General features: G+C 42.0%; 1 protein-coding gene across 2 annotated transcripts in view; it reads left to right on the forward strand.

Moving 5' to 3' along the window:
- The window catches only part of PPP2CA (protein phosphatase 2 catalytic subunit alpha), an 89,375-nt gene that overhangs the window by 65,522 nt on the left and 4,346 nt on the right, over positions 1-19,507 (forward strand). For both annotated transcript variants that reach the window (XM_070739264.1, XM_070739263.1), the window contains one exon: positions 18,944-19,153. In XM_070739264.1, the coding sequence (XP_070595365.1) occupies positions 18,944-19,153 (210 nt within the window). The remainder of the gene's footprint in view (positions 1-18,943; positions 19,154-19,507) is intronic.

The following is a 19,507-nucleotide window of genomic DNA, read 5'->3' on the forward strand; positions in this document are numbered from 1 at the left end:
AACTTAATTCATTATGGGACCAGGTTCTTAAGTAGAAAAGTTTGTAAGTAGAAGCAATTTTTCCCATAGGAATCAATGTATAAGAAAAATAATGTGTGGAAACCCATTAGGAAAGAAATAAAAGCTCGGAATTTGGGTGGGAGGAGGAAGAAGAGGAGGAGGACAGTTTGCTGCCGAAGGAAGAAGGTGAGGTGAGGGGAATCAAAAAAATCCAAAACTTTAAGGCTTTAAAAAAGAAAGAGGGACTCTGAGGTGGTGCGGAGGGAGGGGCACATGCCTTCTATACACCCAGCACGAGGCAGGGGGAATGGCAGGAAGCTGGCCAGGCCTTTGTGCCGCGGGTTCTTAAGTAGAAAATGGTTCTTAAGAAGAGGCAAAAAAATCTTGAACACCCGGTTCTTATCTAGAAAAGTTCTTAAGTAGAGGCATTCTTAAGTAGAGATACCACTGTATTTCCTTTTCTAAATTGATTCCTGTGGCTATACATGTCACAATCTTTCAACTCATAGTGTGATTATTTTGGAGAAAATAGAAGGAAGAAAGAGTTTTGGATATGTTCATTGTCTTGAATTATTTCCAAAAATAGCAAATAGAATACAAATTAAATAAATAACAATTGTATGTAATTCAAGTTTAAATTTAGGATTTTAGGTAAGTACTTTTGGCTAGAAATATATCTGATGAAACTTATGTAGTGATTTAATAACTTTCATTAGATCCGTATGTTTTTTTAATATTTAAATATTTAATATTTAACCTTCAGCGACAAAGCAGTTAAAAATGTTAAGGTAGTCCTCGACTTACAACCACAATTGAGCCCAAAATTTCTCACAAATTTCCCATATTACGACCTTTCTTGTCACATTTGTTAAGTGAATCACTGCAGTTTTTAAATTAGTAGGGTTGTTAAATTAATCTGGTTTCTCAATTGACTTTGCTTGTCAGAAGATCGCAGAAGGGGATCCATGACCCCAGGACACTGCGACTGTCATAAATGAAACAGTTGTCAAGCATCTGAATGTAAATCATATGACTATTGTCATAAGTGTGAAAAATGGCCATACTCAGTGCTATTGCAACTTTGATGGTCACTAAACAAACAGTTGTAAGTCAAGGGCTACTGTATTACTCATTGTAGATGTTTGGAGATTCTCAGGCATCCAGGTCAAAGGAGCTTTTTCAAAAGACAATCTAGATTTTGTTTTAAAAGTCTAGTTGCCATTTGAAAAAGCACCTGTATTATACTTGATCATAGATTTCATTGAAATCCATGGAAGGAACTTAAACTTGAGTTTTAGTTGTAATAACTTTGTGGTGACAAAATTTAATTGAGTTAGCAACGTACAAGCCAAGTCTATTATTAGGAAACTATTTTGATCTGTATTTAATCAGGTTTCTTGATAGGTTTGCTAAAGTAGCCCAATATGCAACTACTGCAATATTAAATGTTTTCAGTTCTTTCACTTTACATGCTAAACATGTTAAACATGTTATACTTTATATATAGGTAGTCCTATACTTACAACCAGTTAGCAACCATTTGAAGTTACCAAAATTTCCCTGGGGGTATTCACAGCCCAGTTCTGATGGGTGCCTTTGGTAATATGACCGCATGTTGGGTACTCAGCAACCGGCCTGGATTTTCAGCAGTTGTCATTGCTCATAGTATGTGGCCCCGTTTTATTATGGTTTTGCAAAAATTGGCATTTACAATTTGGCAAAACTAAATATATTGAACCATTGGTCACCTTAGCAGTTGATGCAGAAGTTATAAGATTGGGTTGTTGGTTTTATGACCTTCACAACGTACAACATGATAAGTTCCATTACAATTGTAAGCCAGAGACTATCTATGCTAAATAACTTTAAAAATGGTAGAAATCCAGTTTTAAATATACAGATTTGGGGTGAAGGAGGAAGATTGGCATATTAAAAGGAATGAGTAAAACAGGTAGTGAAAGATTTATTTTAATATTTTCACGCCTTTCTTTGTACTTTTGGGTCATGCATCCATCTGAGAAAACATTCAAAGGTGCTTAATACTGGGATCGACAAACCCAGGCGCCTGGTCGCCAGTGGCGCCTAGAAAATGTTGTCTGGCGCCTAGAAAATGTTGCCTGCTGTACTGTATGTATACAGCAGTGTTTTTCAACCGGTGCCGCGAGGTGGCTCCTGCAAGTGGGAGCTCCAGGGCTGAGGCTTCAGCCCTGGAGCTCCCACTTGCAGAAGCCGCCCCCCCGGCTATTGCCCGCCGCCGCCGCCGCTACTCGCGCACCCCAAAATACCCCCCCTGCGTGCCCTTTTCCATGGGCGCGCAGTCCCCATTCCCCTGCCTGCCTGGGGGGGGGCGGGGAGGCGCCGGCAGTAGAAGGCGCTGCCCCCGCCCGCCCGATCCGCTCCCTCTCCTCCTCTTCCGCTGAAAGAAACGCGCGGAAGCTGCCTGCTTGAGCCTCGCGTTGCTCCACCCTGCTTCGTCCTGCTTGTCATCCTCCGTTGCCAGGAAAGCCGGGTTTGTTTTCCGTGAAAGCAGCGCGCCTTTTAACACGCTGCTTTCCTGCACCAGCGACGTTTGGCTGCCGGGGGGGGGGGGGGGGGGGCGGGGAGGAGAAAATCCTCCCCCCCCAGGAGCAGCAAAAGCCTAAGCGGCGGGGTGCGCCGTTTGCCTTCCGGCTCAGTCGCAGAGGCTTTTGCTGCTTGTGGAGGGGGGGGGGGGGTTGGCGGTGCCGATGCCAAATGCTTTCCCTCCGCGGTGGGGGGTGCAGGGCAGGCGCAGTCAGCCCCAGGAGACAAAGATGGAATGAGAGAAAGGAAAGAGAGAGAAAGGGAGGGAGAGAAAGAAAAAGTGAGAGATAGAAAGGAGAGAGAGAAAGGGAATGAGAGAAAGGAAAGAGAGAGAAAGAGAGGGGGAGAAGGAAAGAGAGAGATAGAAAGGATAGAGAGAAAGAGGGAATGGAAAGAGAGAGAAAGGGAGGGAGAGAAGGAAAGAATGAGAGATAGAAAGGATAGAGAGAAAGAGGGAATGAGAGAAAGGAAAGAGAGAGAGAGAAAATAAGAGAGAGAGAGCAACAGAGAGAGAAAGAACAAGAGAGAGAAAGCATGAGAGAGAGAAAGAACAAGAGAGAGAGAGAGAAAATAAGAGAACAAGAGAGAGAAAAAGATAGCAAGAGAGAGAGAAAGCAAGACAGATAGGGAGAGGAAAGGAGAGTGAGAGAAATGAGAACAAAAAGGGGAGAAAAAAAGGAGAAATGAGAAAATGATTGAGGCAGAGAATGAGAGGAGAGTGAAACAAAAGAGAGAGAGAGGTGATTCTTGAAGCATATGGTAAAAAGCATCCAAATAATAAGAAACCCCCCCCCCCAGCCCACACCTGTTTTTGAAAAGGATAAAAGAGAAAAAAAACCCAGCCCTCAACTGGTTTTGGAAATGGTTGGAGTGTGTATACATACACACACATAAGGGGGGGAGAGAGACAGGGATGGAAAAAGAGGAGAAGTGAGAGGGAGAAGGAATGAGGGAAAAAGGGAGGAAGAGAGAGAAATGAGAAACATGAGAGAGAAAAGGGGGAAAGACAGGAGAAGTACCCAGAAATGAGACAGTGGTATAAATTTCAGGAGGGATGATTGATGATTGACTGTATTTATAAGGGGATGTTACATGGGATTGTATATATGAGGGGGTTATTTATGTATGTATGTATGTATTTATTTATTTATTATTTATTTATTTATTATTTATTTATTTATTTATTTATTTATTAGATTTGTGTCATTTTGGTTGGTGGTGTGCCCCAGGATTTTGTAAATGTAAAAAATGTGCCGCGGCTCAAAAAAGGTTGAAAATCACTGGTATACAGTATATTTTTCCCGCCTTGTGTTTACGCCCAGAAATGGTACATCTTGGCTTCCGTAGCTCCGCCCATCAACCTCGGAGCGAGCTGCTTTCCCAGCGTCCCCTGCGCTTGCGTGCGTCTCTCCCTCCCCCCCTTGCCTCCATTCCGCCTCCTACTCGAACCCCTTCACTCCCCCCCACCGCACACAGACGCTCCGATCTTGGCCGCTCACCCGCCTTCGGAGAGAAGCGGAAGCCCCTCCCCTCCCGGCGTGAGGTTTTGTTCATTCCTCCTCCGGCCGCGTGCGCGGTGACTTCCGACCAGTAACCCCTCCTCCCCCCTCCCCCGCGTCCCCGGCCCGGTCTCCCTTTCCTTCTTCTCTGTTTCGGTTTCTGACTAACGGTCTCCCCTCGGATCCCGACGGGAGTACAGCAGAGCCGGCTCGGCGGAGCCAGGCCTGCGCCGGGGGGGAGGGGGTGAAAGCGATGTCAGGTGGAGACTCGGCAGCTGCCGCGGCCTCCCCTCAGCCATTGCCCTTCTCGCTGCCCAAGCCTCCCCCCCTGATGCAACTGAACCCCGGCGAAGGCGTGCGTCCTGTGGGACCTCCCGGGCCGGAACAGTCGCCGAAAAGCGCTCGCATGGGTGGCCGGCCGGACTGGCCTGCCGGGAAACCCGTCAGTCTTCTGGCGCCTCTCCTTCCGCCGCGCGGGGAACCCGAACCGCTCCTTCCCTTCGGGCCAGTAATCTCAACCACACCGGACTACGGTGTGGTTGAGATTACTGCATTGGCTCATCATTTTCGTAAACAGCTATCTCCACCTGAAAGTGATGACCAATGCATTCACTCACTCCTCAATGAGTGGTATGAGTTTAAGGTCCTTGGAAAAGGAAAGAAACTGTGTGAGCTTCTGGATTTGGCACTCTCCAACACCGAGATATTTCCAGTTCTGGGAAACCTGTTGTCGATTGTAGCGGTGCTCCCTGTCTCAACCTCATGTTGTGAAAGAGGATTTAGTTTGATGAACATGGTCAAAAATAAATTCAGATCAAGGATGCAAGAAGAAAGTTTAAGTGACTTGTTTATGATCACCATGAATGGGCCATCTGTGAAGGCGTTTGATCCTGCCAAGGCTGTGGACCACTGGTACTTCAGCTCTAAAATCACAAGGCATGTTCATGGCCACAAAACGCAAAGTGAAAAACACTAGAATGTTGCCTAAAATCTAAAATATCAAAATATAATATTTATTATCTTTAAAAGTAAAATGTTGTTTATAACGTTTGTAATGTTTTTTTTGTTAAATTAAAAACCAAGTTTGCTTAAAAAAAATTCTGGCTCCTAAATTTTTTGGCTGGCTCCTAGATTCTGAACAACTTTGTCGACCCCTGGCTTAATATACAAGAAAATCATAGCCGTAGTTTCATTTAGGTACTGCTTCATTTAACAACATAGATGCTGGTCCCAACTGTGGATTATCTTAATCTAAGCAGTGAGATTAAGCTGCAGAAATATAGCAGTAATAAGGACAGCATGATTTTTAACATTAAATGTATATAAGAACCTTTTCTGCTTGTTCAATAATACCATACATGAATAAGTAAAACATTATGTCATAGATTCATTAACACCTGCTAATATGATAAGAATAGTAGGTAAAAATTATGGCTTTGCAAACTGACTATCTGAAATTCTTTAAACGTTATTGACAATTTATATTTTGGAAAATTCAGAAATGAAATGTAAGAAATATTATTTATAAAACTGAAATTTTTAGCCACTATAATAGGAATGCAAAATAATGTATTAGTCAAATTTGTGTAAAATATTATAGCATACTTATATAAATTCCTAGTTTTTCTAAGATTTTTGTTCAGGTTAACAGTCATCTCTTGTTTGGGGTATTTCTTTTATAGCAATACTCATATTTCTGAGACTATAGTTCTGTCCATTCTGCACAATTTTTAAAAATCTTTAAAAAAAAAAGATTTTAAAGATTTTAAATTATTCTGGGAAATCTTGATTCTATTAAAATCATGTGATACTTCAGTCTTGTTAGTGCTCAGAACATAGTGTAGTGTTCCTATATAATAACATATTCTAGGAAATAAAGTTTGATTATTATAAATTATGGAGGAAAGGTAGAATATAAGATTTTTAAAATATGTTTTGGATAGAGAAAATGCGCTTTGTTTCAGTATTTATTATGTGGACAAAAATATAAGTAGTAGTTTTTGTTCAAAACCCAGCAAGGAAATAGAAAGAATTGAGCATGAAGATTATTTATACTAAAAAATCAGACATTTAATATAAAGAGATTAAAGGGTAAATATTTAAGTTACAGTAGTGATTTGTTCTAAGGAAATTAAGCAGATTTTAATTTTTCACTTAAGATATTAAGATATTAATACTGTCAGCAGGGCAGTTAATACAAATATAGTAAGCTATATTGCTTCTTGTCTTTGCTAATAAAGGAATAAAGAAAATAGTTGTTCATTTCCTCCATGCTGGTTCTCGTTTCAAGTTAAAAGAGCTTGCTATTCCTGTACTGGTATGCCTTTAATTTAGATATGAAGATAAGTAACAGTATAAGCTAAAAATATGCAATTGTTAATTACCATATTTTTCAGAATATAAGATGCACCTCTTTACTCCTCAAAAAGAGTGTCAAAAACTGGGTGCGTCTTATATTCCAAATGTAGTCCCACCCGCCAGCCAGCCCCTACCCTTTAGAGGGTTTTAGCCTCCGCACATCATATTTTTGGGCGGTTCCAGGCAACAGAGATCCTCACTTTCATTTGCGGCCAGGGGAAGGTAGGAACTCGATTGGCGAAATTGATTTTGGTGCTGGGCATGAGAAAAACATATTCAGACAACAGCGCCACAATCCCAGATTCCAAAAATGGAGCATGCGGAGACAGAAAAAAGAATTGCATTTCAAGAGGTGGGTAGTTCTGGCGGGTTCTGCAGCCTGAAAACACTTTCCTTCTGAATTCCCAAAATGGGGTGTGCAATTGGCGTTGCCTGCTACCCGAAAACACAATGAAGCGCGTGCATGGCGTGTAATTGTTGCACGAAGATGTGCAGTTTCCGCGCAGGCGCAGAAGCAAAACCCCCCAGAAATTGGAGAGAAGAGTTGCCGGTTGTGAGCGACTGGCAAAACAAGATAAGAGCTGTCTGTCAAGCTGCCAGCCACCGCCATGCCCCTTGCCCTTGCTCCCCCCACCACTTCCCTGCCACGCCCTTCGCCCCTGCTTACCTGATCACCTCCTGCAGGGGCCATAGTACAGGGAGCATGCTGGGTGGCCCCAATTCTGCCCGTGCGGCCTGCTCTATGCCCTCCTGTGCCACAGGCATCTCTCCTGCGGCCTGGGAGATCAAAGGCCCCAGCTGCTGATATAGGCGCGGCATTGAGATTTGGCTGCTGTGCATGTGCAGCAGCCGAAATCTCTTTCCGGCAGCAAAAATTGCTGGTTTTTTGCTTCCGGGCATGCGCAGAAGCAAAAAACCAGAATTTTTTTACCGGAATCACTCTGGTTGTGTATGCACGGTGTGTGTACGCCTGACCGCAACTGCTACTGGAGCGGGCCTATGCGCTCCATTTTCCCCTGTAGGAACGGATGTTCTGCCTGACTATAGGTAGGAAGATGAGGGTGGGGGCATCTCAGGAGTGGAACCTTCGGTGCCAAGTCCCTCTTCTGCCCCCATGAAAATCATCCCCCACCCCACCCGTTTCAGTTAAATGCCCAGAATTATTTTTTTACTCTGAAAAATATGGTAGTTCTGAATTGGTGAATCCGAATATATAGTATTTAAGATTCTCATCAGAAGTAATGAGGTTTTTCAGTGTTATTCCTCAGATCAGCATTTAAATGAGCAATTAAAGCCCAGTGTTAAGACTTCACTGTGGAACATTATCTTACCTTGCATTAGGTGTAGCATTCCAAATAAAAACCAAAATGTTCTAGTCTACAATTTTGCATATTTCATGTTTTGTGATATGTTTTGGTATATATTTAAGGTTTACTGAAAGCAATTCATTCACTTAGACTGATAAATTAAAATTTAAAAGTTCAATTTTTGGAACCTAATGTTTTGAATCTTTTTATGTTTTACATACCAGCTTTTTAAGTGTTGCTTGAGACAGAAGTTCTAAGGATAATTAGCAAGAATAAGATGTATCTTGTAGGATCTCATCACATGATTGTTTTGAATAGTAACAAGGACTATGCAGCCATTCATATTTTTAAAAGGAAAAACATTTGGATGCCTTCATGGCTCTAGTGAAAACTAGTTGTAGCTGTGGAAAAATGCTATGGCCAGAAATGTCAGCTAAATGCTTGTTACTGGGATTTGGGGGTGGGTGGGTGGGTTACAGAATATCTGCAGTTGCAAATAAAATTATACCTAGAAAAAATGTTTTCTCTATTTTGAAAGCCATATATAATCATAGTGCTTTTTCCTTTGTTTTTAACTTGATAAAATCATCCTACCAGGTGGGACTGGGATCTTAACTATTCAATGCAAACAATTTAAGCCTATCCTTAAAAAGACAATAATCAGTACAGTATTCCCTCGATTTTTGCGGGTTCGAACTTCATGAAAAGTCTATACCACGGTTTTTCAAAAATCTTAGTTAAAAAAAATACTTTGCGGGTTTTTTTCCTTATACCACGGTTTTTCCTGCCCAATGAGGTCATATGTCATCGCCAAACTTTTGTCCGCCTTTAATAAAAATTTTTTTAATAAACATGGTGAGTAATAATCTAAATGGTTGCTACGGGAATGGGAAATTATAATTTAGGGGTTTAAAGTGTTAAGGGAAGGTTTGTGATACTGTTCATAGCCAAAAATAGTGTATTTACTTCCGCATTTCTACTTCGCGGGTGGTCTCGGAACGCTTCCTTCGTGAAAATTGAGGGAATACTGTAATAAGAAATTTAAATAGTGTTTCATGAAGATTAGAAGTAAGGAGCAAAATGAATGTTGACAATCAAGCTTAGCCAAAACTAAGACCAAATGAAAAGTATTTTACCAGTAGATAAAATATTTAATATACAAGGCAACAATTTTGCCACTTTAATGGTAGCCAAGAATTATTCCAGGACAAGGGCTAAGCAATTAGGGAATACCTTTTTCAAATTTGCTTAACATGAGACAACTGAATCCTATCACACTTTGAAGAATTAACAGCACTTTTAATCCGTTTTCCAACCTTGGAGTGTCTGGCATTTAAATTTACCAAAGCTCTTTGCTGTTCCATGTATTATATCTGTTTATAGGCTGAATTAAAACAAGCCTTGGATCATGTGGAAAGATGTATTACAAACTTACTTAGGATGCTGTGAAGGCAGTACTCCTATTGTATTGATAGAAAATATTTATTTGCTTTTACTTGTGCTTAAAGATGTACACATTAAGTTTTTATTGTAGCTGCATCCAATCTTAGTGAAAACATGCTTATGTCTGTTCCGTGTGTGGCCTGTCAAGCTGGTAATGTACAATTTTGGTTAATTAAACAAATGATATAAAGTGAACAATAACAAGTCATTGTAATGTTCACCTCAATCTTAAGCCTTGAACTTCCCATCCTTTATTTTGGTATCTAGATCTTCTGCAAATCTCTTGCTTATGTTTGGCATGGTACCTGGAGAGGAAGGCTACAAAAAAGTCCTACTCACATTCCAGTTTTATGGTTTTGGGTCCTGAGAAGGCATTTGCAGGGGATATGATGGCACAAATGTTTTTATCTTCTGTCTTAAAATCCTAATCAGTTCAGGTAGATGCTTGAAGAATACTGTAAGAAAATTGATATTCTATTGATAATAAACAGCACAAGATCTTAATGCGTTTAAGAGGCAGACTAATAAAATCTCATATCTGAATATGTTAGAAGTGTGTCAGGGATTGGGAAGAGTGTGTAAGTGTGCACAAGAGATGCCACGTGGATTGGGAAGGGCACATAGTGTGGGTTGGGAAGGTTGTGTGAAAAGTGCTTTGTGAATCAGCTTGGGAGGGTGCGAGGGGTCACGCAGGTCTGGGAAGGTTCATGGGGTATGTGAGAGGTGCTAGGTGCTATGTGGTTTGGGGAAGGTGGGTGGACAGCACAGGTCATGGAATGGGCAGGTAGCATAGATCAGGGAAAATGTGCTTCTCTTCCTTTCTGACAGCTAAGTTGCTAGGTGGTGGAGGAAGTGAGGGATTGCAAGACTGGATAGGAAACTCACACAGAACATTGAAAATGAAGATTGTGTAACCATTTGAAGTTATAATGATGCAGAATGATGAAGTATGATGATTCTTGATATTCCGGCTGTTGTATTGCTGTTGCAATAAGGTGAAGAACATTTGGGCCCACCCAAATTTACAAGTGCCTTTTGGCTGCCCACCTATCCACTTCCACCAGCTGTTCCCATTGCCTGGCCCTGCCTACCATTTGTGTGTCACAACTGGACTGGGCCTTCCCAACCTGCACTACACTAAAATTGTGTCACAGGTGGCACAGTAACAGTATGCAGTGTGGTGGGTTCAGTGATGAATAAGGGATGCCTGTGACAGTGCATAGACAACAATAAAATGAGCAGAGAGTGGGGAAGATAGGTGGATGGAAGGAATTGAAGTAGAAGCAATTGTTACCTTCTGCTAATAATAGAATAGAGCTGGAAGAGACCTCGGAGGTCTTCTAGTCTAGCCCCCTGCTCAAGCAGAAGATCCTATACCAGTAATGGCGAACCTTTTTTGGCTTGGGTGCCAAAAGGGTGCACGTGCCTGCAATGCTATTGTGTGCCTGTGCCCACAGTCATAATGCAGTGCTTTCCCCACGCAAGCGCACACAACCCCGTGCTCCCCCTGCATGCGCACAGGCCTCACTGAGGCCTACAGACTTGTAGAAACCAGTATCAGGCAGTTAATCATGCAGGTACTAAGGGAACAGAGGCCCACACTAGAGTCGCTATCTTCCCATCTAGGTAAGATGGTTTCCTGTATAGCAATAACTTCCTGGGCCCGCCTCCATGCTAGAGAACTCCAATGATTCCTTTTACCCTTCTAGAAAACAGGCCAAGGTACGTCATCCGTAAGGGTTCATCTCCCTCCATAGATGCGCAGATCTCTCTCTCCTGGTGAAGTTCTTCAGCCATCTCCAAAGGCAGCTTCTTCCAGATCCCTCACAGGATAGTTGTGACAACAGATGCCAAACTGACAGAATGGGGAGCCCACTCCCAAGGAGATATGGTTCAAGGTCAGTGGTCACCACAGGAGGCATCCCACTACATCAACTGGCTGGAGTTGAGAACAGTTTACCTGGCCTTAAAACAATTCCGTCATCTCATATCGGGATCCTACGTCCTAGTACTAACAGACAACATTTCCACCAAAGCGCACATCAACCGGCAGGGGGGCACCTGCTCCAGATCTCTCCAGTCACTAGCCATAAAATTGGGTCCGTGGGAAGAGAGACACCTCTTGTCTCTGACTTCAGATCACATATTGGGAACATGCAACTCCCAGGCAGACTGGCTCAGCCGTGCCCGAGTGGATCAGGCGGAGTGGTGACTCCAGCCAGCCATCTTTCACCAGATAACGTGATGATTCGGGCTCCCTCTCGTCAACTTGATTGCTACCCCATCAACACCCATCCTCCGAGATTCTTTTCACAATTCCCTTCTCTGGGGGTAGAACAGGTGAACACACTTTGGAGTCCGTGGCCTCAGAAGCTACTGTCGGAATAAGCAGAGACCATCCTTGTGGCCCCTTGCTGGCCATGGCGATTGTGGTTTGCAGATCTCCAGGCTCTTTCCGTCACCCACCCTTGGCGGTTGCCTCCTTCAGAGGACATGCTCACTTTCTTACCTAAGATGAACTTGGTCTTTCACAGATTACAGGAACTTACTCTTCCTTCTGTGCTCAAGCAATACACCCTTAGAACAGCTCTGGCATACGCTGGACATGTGAAGGGCTCTCAGGATTTATCTAGCCTGCACCAAGAACCTCAGGAAAACTGAGGCCCTCTTTGTAAGTTTTCATCCTTGATCCCTAGGAAATCGAACATCTTCATTCACCATAGGACGCTAGATCAGAAGCGCCATAGCCAAGGCCTACGAACTAGCCGCTCTTCCTGTCCCGACGGGCCTCACAGCACATTCTACCAGGAGCGCAGCCACTTCAGCTGTATTCTTACATGAACGCTCCATCATCCGGTGGAGCCAGCCTTCAATCCCTCCCTATTTTTCTGTTCTTTCTCTATCCTACAATAAGTCTTCCTAGTGTTCTGGCATTCAGCCTAGCTAATAATTACTGAGTTGCCACGCTCAAGTCTGGTCTTCAGAATTTGTCAGATCTGGGGGCTACAAGGTGGATTCTAGCAATTATTCAAATAGACCAATTCGATCCTCAAGATGATTGGTCGAGGACAACCCATCCTGAAGGCTGGTTCGGTAAGAATATGCCTATTTTCTCTACATTAAGGCATATTGTTCAAGTCTGTCAAGATCTTTTTGAATCCCGAGCTTGTCTTCTGGGATATTGACTATTCCTGTTAGCTTAGTGTCATCTGCAAATTTGATTTGTTCCTTTTCTATGCCCTCATCTAAGTCATTTATGAAGATATTGAAGAGTACTGGGCCTAAAATGTATCTTAGACTCATTCACTTGTGGTACCCCACTGCTTGCTTCTTCCCAGGTAGATGTAGTACCATTAAGGACTTGCTTGAATCCAGTTCATGAGTGGCTTGAACCTGGATAGCTTCTTGATTACGTGGGATTCATTCAACAACTGGGATTGTCAGAACTATCATCACTAAGCAGAGCAGTAACTTGACAATTGGCTTAATGACTGTCTTGTTTTGTAGTGGAATTACCAGTCACTGCAAAGTAAAGACTACCTGCAGATTAAAAACATTTGGGGAATTGATTTATCTTTAGATTGCTGCAAATATATATACAGTACTGTATATATTTAAAAAATTGGCTTTTCTGAACTTGCTTTCTTGTGTGTATGCCATTTTAAAGTTTTAGAAAACCAATAGTATTTATATTGAGGTAATTTAATAGAGGTGCACAGTATTTGCTATCTTTCTATCATGGTGGAGCACTGAGTATAATCGAACTGTATTTGTAGACAATTGATGAGTGTTGAAAAAAATCAATTTCTGCCAGTATTGCTGTAAGACACCTGGTGTTGGCAATATAATAATTGTAGAAAAATATTTGAAATGTAATACTTAGTAATATTAAGCAAAGAATCATTCGCTTGATTTTTAGACACCCAATCATATTTAAAACCAACATGGTATTTTAATTTCAGACTGATCTTTGTGGCAACATACAGACTTGCATGGACATACATGGTCCCTTAATTGAAAACTTCCAAAGTGATGTTTTATTTTGGTAATGCAGTATTTTTTTCTGTTTCACAAGAATTTTTTATTTATTGGAATTTCATTATTTTACTTAAGTTATATTCCATTTTAATCTTCTCATGGTTCCAATACATGAATGAAAATAGTATCTTCAAATAAAGCTGATAAGCAATTTTGGCTTAGTAATTATAATTAAATAGATAATATTTATTGGTGTGGATGTTGAATATTTTATTTGTATTACAATAGATGTCAAGGTTCCAAATAGCATCCGACAATTAAATCAGAGTCTGAGGCATGGCCTTCCTCAAAGTTCTGATTTATTAACAGAGCCATGTTAACAACATCTTCGAGAATCTGAAGTCCAGGGGTTTTCCCACCCAGTTTCAAGTCCATTCCCAGTTCCCACACCTACAAGTTCATCACATGGTCCACTCTGGTTTTGTCAAAGTGTCCAATCCTTCCATCAACTTCTGGGCAGTTGCTGAACAAAGGATGACCTTGAGTATCTAGAAAGAATGTGTTATAAGCCAGTGTTTCCCAACCTTTTTTGAGCCGCGGCACATTATTCACATTTTCAAAATCCTGGGGAACATTGAGGGGGGGGGGGGGCGCAAAAAAGTTTGGACAAAAAAAATCTCTTTCTCCCTTTCGCTCTATTTCTCTCTCCCTACCTCTTTCTCTCTCTCTCCATCCCTTTCTTTCTCCCTTCCTTCCTCTCTCTTTTGCTCTTTCTCTCTCCCTCCTTCCCCCCTCTTGCTGTCTTTCTTTCTTTCTCTCTCTCATTCTGTCTCTCTTGCTATCTCTTTCTTTCTCTCTTCCTTCCTCTCTCTTTTGCTCTTTCTCTTTCCCTCCTTCCCCCCTCTTGCTGTCTCTTTCTTTCTTTCTTTCTTTCTTTCTTTCTCTTTCTTTCTCTCTCATTCTGTCTCTCTTGCTATCTCTTTCTTTCTCTCTTCCTTCCTTCCTCTCTCTTTGGCTCTCTTTCTCTCTCCCTCCTTCCCCCCTCTTGCTGTCTCTTTCTTTCTTTCTCTTTCTCTCTCTCTCTCATTCTGTCTCTCTTTCTCTCTCTTTCTCTCTCTTCCTTTCTTTCTCTCTCTTGTTCTCTCTCTTCCTTCTCTGCGGAGGCCGGCAAAGCTTTTCCGGGTAGGCTGGCTGGGAGATAGGGCGTGCATGCGCACGCACCCCCGACGTTCCAAAGAACCTTCTCCGACCTCCGCTGTGAGAAGGTTTTCTCGGAGCGCTCGCCGGAGGAGCTGGAGAAAGGGGCAGATCGAGCGGGAGGGCGGCCGTCCGTCCGTCCGTCAACAGCGAGAAGCCAGGGGCGCGAGGGGAACGGAGGCACTGGGGGGTGGGGGCAGCCACGGCGCCGGCCTCCGCACTTTCATCGCTCCCCACCCCAAACTCCAACGCCCAGCTCTTTGCGCGGCACTGGAAATGGGTGCTGCATTGCCGGCTTCTACCTGGTGCTGCCAGGAAATCTCCAGCTGGGCAGGGCTCTCCTTAAGCTCTCCTTTTTCCCTAGGAGCTTGGCGGCACACCGGGCTGTGTCTTGCGGCATACTAGTGTGCCGCGGCACACCGGTTGGGAAACGCTGTTATAAGCTAGTACTCTACCCCATTGTGCAACCGCCCTCTCTAAATTCCCCCAGTCCTTATTACACTTATTATACTCTACATTCTATTATGTGGCAGACCAAATTCTCCAACTCAAACGAGGGCTTTGGCCTGACAATAGTTTCCATAGATTTTAGAGTCATAATTAGTGATACCACAGGGCCATAATGTTGAATCTGGGGACACTAGAATGGGCGCTTGCATGCGCACCGGCTAGCTGGTCTTTGGGTTTCCAGCACCCATGTGCATGTGCGCACACATGTGCATTCCACTTTGGGCACTCAATGACAAAAAGGTTTGCCATCACTTTCATAGGGTCATGCTTGTCTAAAAGGTGCCAGAGAATAGTGGTATCAGGTTGTATTCAGATAATCCATTTATGTGATCCCACCATGATAGTCGTATTGTGAAAATGTCATTGCATTCTGCAGAATTTAGAATGTGTCCCCTGCCTCCCTCAGTTTTTGTGTCCTAAAAAGACTTTGAATACAGACATGCATTGCAGGCTAGAATAGAGAAAAACTAAGCAATATTTAAGAGGAAGTGGAAACATTTATGTTTTTGCACTTGTTCTACATTTTAAACAAAACTGTTATTGATAGGGATGGTTAAATCCAAAGAGCCTGTTATTCCAAGCTTAAAAATGATTGTAATTGTTATGTTAGTAACTTCACTTGCATCCCTCAATTTTGAGTAATTTATTTTACTTTAATCTTAATGCTGATTTTTGGCTAACCACTAACATTGGTTAATACAACCTTTGTATTTTAACAGTGCTTTCATTTTTTAAGGTGTTGGCAAAAAGTTATTTGAAAGGTAAATGGCTCTGTATTAAGACATAATGCCTGTGAAAGAATAGCAGATTTTACATTTTAAAAAATAGACTGTGTATAGCGATATCTAGTCTTAGGTACATATGATGTATATTTCTTATTCATTAATTCTCAAAGCTTTCTGGATGCTGTTAAATGTAAGACTTAATATAAAGGAAATACTTTTGGGTTCCCTGCCTTTACAGCCAATTAAAGTATAAGCTATCCTAGATGATAATAATAATCTTCAGAATTGGCTGTGTTTAAAGGAGGAAAGAAGGTTTACAGTACTCTTACTATTCTCAGCACTATTAATAGCACTCCGTTTTGGTGTTTCACAAGTCATATTCAGTTACAACACTGAACTCAAACTCTGCTTCACAGAGAACAATGATGAGTAGCAATATTATGTAAGAAAAACATGAAATGTTATGCAGATTGGGAAGATTAGCCACAGAACTTTTCAGTATTTATGAAAATAAAGTAAAGTAGGCAATGTCTGATTATTTTTAGTTTACCTGCTTTCCCCCTCCTTCGGTACTCTTCTAAATAATTTGGAACAAACTGAACATGTGATCTAAGTTTAAGTATGAACTATGGAAAAATCAGATTTTAAATTGGTAAATTTCAGGTTTCCTAGTAACGCCCCCAACTCCAGTTGCAAGGCAGTGTGACCTTGATTCTCAGAGAAAGGAATGTTGTTATGACTATACAGTGATCCCTCGATTTTCGCGATCTCGTTATTCGCTAAACGCTATATCGCGATTTTTCCACCCGATGACGTCACTCTCTTCCTTCCTTTCTCATCTTTCTTTCTCTCTCTCTTTCTCTATCTTGCTTCTTCCTCTCTCACACTCTCTTCCTCCCTCTCTCATCTCTTTCTTTCCTTCTCTCTCTTTCTCTATCTCTCCCCCTCTTGCTGGCGGGCGGCGGGCGGGCGAGCGGGGGCATCAGCGAGGAGCCGGGGTTTCCCCTTTGCGTGGGCGGCGGGGAAACCCGGATCTTCGTCTGCTCGCTGCTGCTGCGGCCGCCCAGCAGCTGATCTGCTCGGCGGCAGCAGCGAGAAGCCGAATCGGGCTTTCCCCTTTGCGTGGAGCAAAGGGGAAAGCCCGATTCGGCTCCTCGCTGCTGCCGCCGAGCAGATCAGCTGCTGGGCGGCCGCAGCAGCAGCGAGCAGACGAAGATCCGGGTTTCCCCGCCGCCCACGCAAAGGGGAAAGCCCGATTTGGCTCCTCGCTGCTGCCGCCGAGCAGATCAGCTGCTGGGCGGCCGCAGCAGCAGCGAGCAGACGAAGATCCGGGTTTCCCCGCCGCCCACGCAAAGGGGAAAGCCCGATTTGGCTCCTCGCTGCTGCCGCCGAGCAGATCAGCTGCTGGGCGGCCGCAGCAGCAGCGAGCAGACGAAGATCCGGGTTTCCCCGCCGCCCACGCAAAGGGGAAAGCCCGATTCGGCTCCTCGCTGCTGCCGCCGAGCAGATCAGCTGCTGGGCGGCCGCAGCAGCAGCGAGCAGACGAAGATCCGGGTTTCCCCGCCGCCCACGCAAACTCCACCATCTGCGCATGCGCGGCCATGGAAAAAGGGCACGCATGCGCAGATGGTGTTTTTACTTCCGCAACCCTACATCGCGAAAAATCGATTGTCGCGAGGGGTCTTGGAACAGAACCCTCGTGATAATCGAGGGATCACTGTATTTTCCCACTCGCACAATCCCCCCTCCCAGTTTCCCACAGCACTAAATATGGCAGGCCTGAAGATCCAATGCCCAAGATAGTTTCCAGGCCTGACAGTAAAGTTTTAAATTGAAAGATTTCTGAATTATTTATTTAGAGAAGATGTTTCACTGTTTGGCAGTAGAACTTTTATACACATGTATTGCAGGTAGCCTTTTCCTTTAGATGATAATTTCTAGCTCTTCTAAAAGAAGACACAATTTGAAATGCCTATATGTAATTTATCAAATTGAATATGTCACCAAACTCAGGTAACTGCTGAAGGATTCCATTTAGTAATGTTTTATAGTTTACTTTCTAAGGGGCAGGTGTATATAGGGTGCTATATCCCTCTTATATGGATTTGTCATGGATGCTTATCATAACATGAGAAAAGTGCATTCTTTTTTAACCCACTGTTTGCACAAAACTCTTGAACGTGCTCATCTAAAATTGACCATCAGAAAGAATAAAAGTATCATTTAATTCTGTCAAGGGACAATCATTTATCCTAATTTCTCTGAAATTGCATTGGCTTCCATTTTCTAATAAACAACTAAGTCTGTAGTTTTGGCTAGCAAAAGAAGTTTTAACTGTTAGTGTTTTCATATATTGGGGGGAGGGAGTTTGGCTGAAAGAAATTGAGTTAATCAGACAAATTAGATTTGAACAAGTCTTGAGTTGGTGTGCACATTAACATTTATAATTTTTTTTCTGTATGGCTAGGACCCTAATTCCTACAGAAGTATAATAAACTGGCAATAATTAGGGGGACTGAATCTTTCAATTTAGAATTGAGCCTCTTTTTTGCAATTTGGGGTTAAAAGTTTAGTTTCACTATTAAATTTTAATATAGTAAAAATTTAGTATATTTTTATTTTAAAAATTACTAAATTGTTGCTATGATTGCTATTTTAATCTTTCACAAAATAATTGCTTAGGGTACATCTTGAATAATTTCCTAATGTACATTATTATTTTACACTTGATAATCAGATTTAAAGTTTTTTTAAAAAACTGTAGCTTCATTTTGCCAACCTTAGAAATATGTGAATGAAAATATTAATCTGTCAGGCTAATGATCTGAAAGTCAAGAACTTAGGTGTGACATTTTAGAAGTCATATATTGGTCCGTGGTGAGATATCATTAGTATGATCATATTACTCAGGTATACTGTATATGTCCATTTCGAGTATAGTGTAAGGTCTGACCTGTTGCTGAAAGTTGTAGAATTTGGATAGGGAAAAAGTAGGATAAAATTGAATCCCAGCAAGGCTTCTATTTGTCCAGAAAATATCAGGTACTCTCTCTAGTCCAATGTTCTCAGCAATAATATCTAGAGCAAGCTTCCACCAGAAATCTAGATGGATCCACTTCATCTGACCTTTGATTTTAGCTATCCAAAGAAACACTGAAAGTGTAGCATCATTATAATAGTTATTGCAGTTGTCTCTCGTTATAATATTTGACAGTTTTAAAGATTATGTTTATATTATGCTGTTTTTTTGTTTTTTCTATTTTATGCTGTTATGGGTCCAAATGAATTGTATTTATATGTGTAATAAGTATTGTTCGGAAGCAGAAATTAATTAAAGTTAAGCTGACTTTTTGTTCTGTTGCAGGCTAAAGAAATTTTAACAAAAGAATCCAATGTGCAAGAAGTAAGATGCCCAGTAACAGTTTGTGGAGATGTCCATGGACAATTTCACGATCTCATGGAACTTTTCAGAATTGGAGGCAAATCACCAGACACAAATTACTTGTTTATGGGGGACTACGTTGATAGAGGATACTATTCTGTTGAAACAGTAACACTTCTGGTAGCGCTTAAGGTAATAAAATATATTTCAAACATGTTGGCATTAGAAATAACAGGCATGCAGAAAATGTTGGGTTACTTCCAAATATTTTGAACTTTATTATATTGTGTTTATATTCTGAATTACTGTAAGGATTTAATCCTATTGAAAATTCTAAACAAAATAAAAACTGTACAGGAGAAAATTATGCAATGGAGAAATTCAAAGAAACGTCATACTAATTAAGATGCTTAGATATGTAGGTAGTCTTCGGCTTACAACAGTTCATTTAGTGACCATTCAAAGTTACAACAGCACTGGGGGGAAAAGGCTTGACTGTTCGTAACACAATTGTTGCAGTATTCCCATGGTCATGTGATCAAAATT

Source organism: Erythrolamprus reginae, chromosome 2 (genome assembly GCF_031021105.1).
Source record: "Erythrolamprus reginae isolate rEryReg1 chromosome 2, rEryReg1.hap1, whole genome shotgun sequence".
NCBI classification, from domain to species: Eukaryota; Metazoa; Chordata; class Lepidosauria; order Squamata; family Dipsadidae; genus Erythrolamprus; species Erythrolamprus reginae.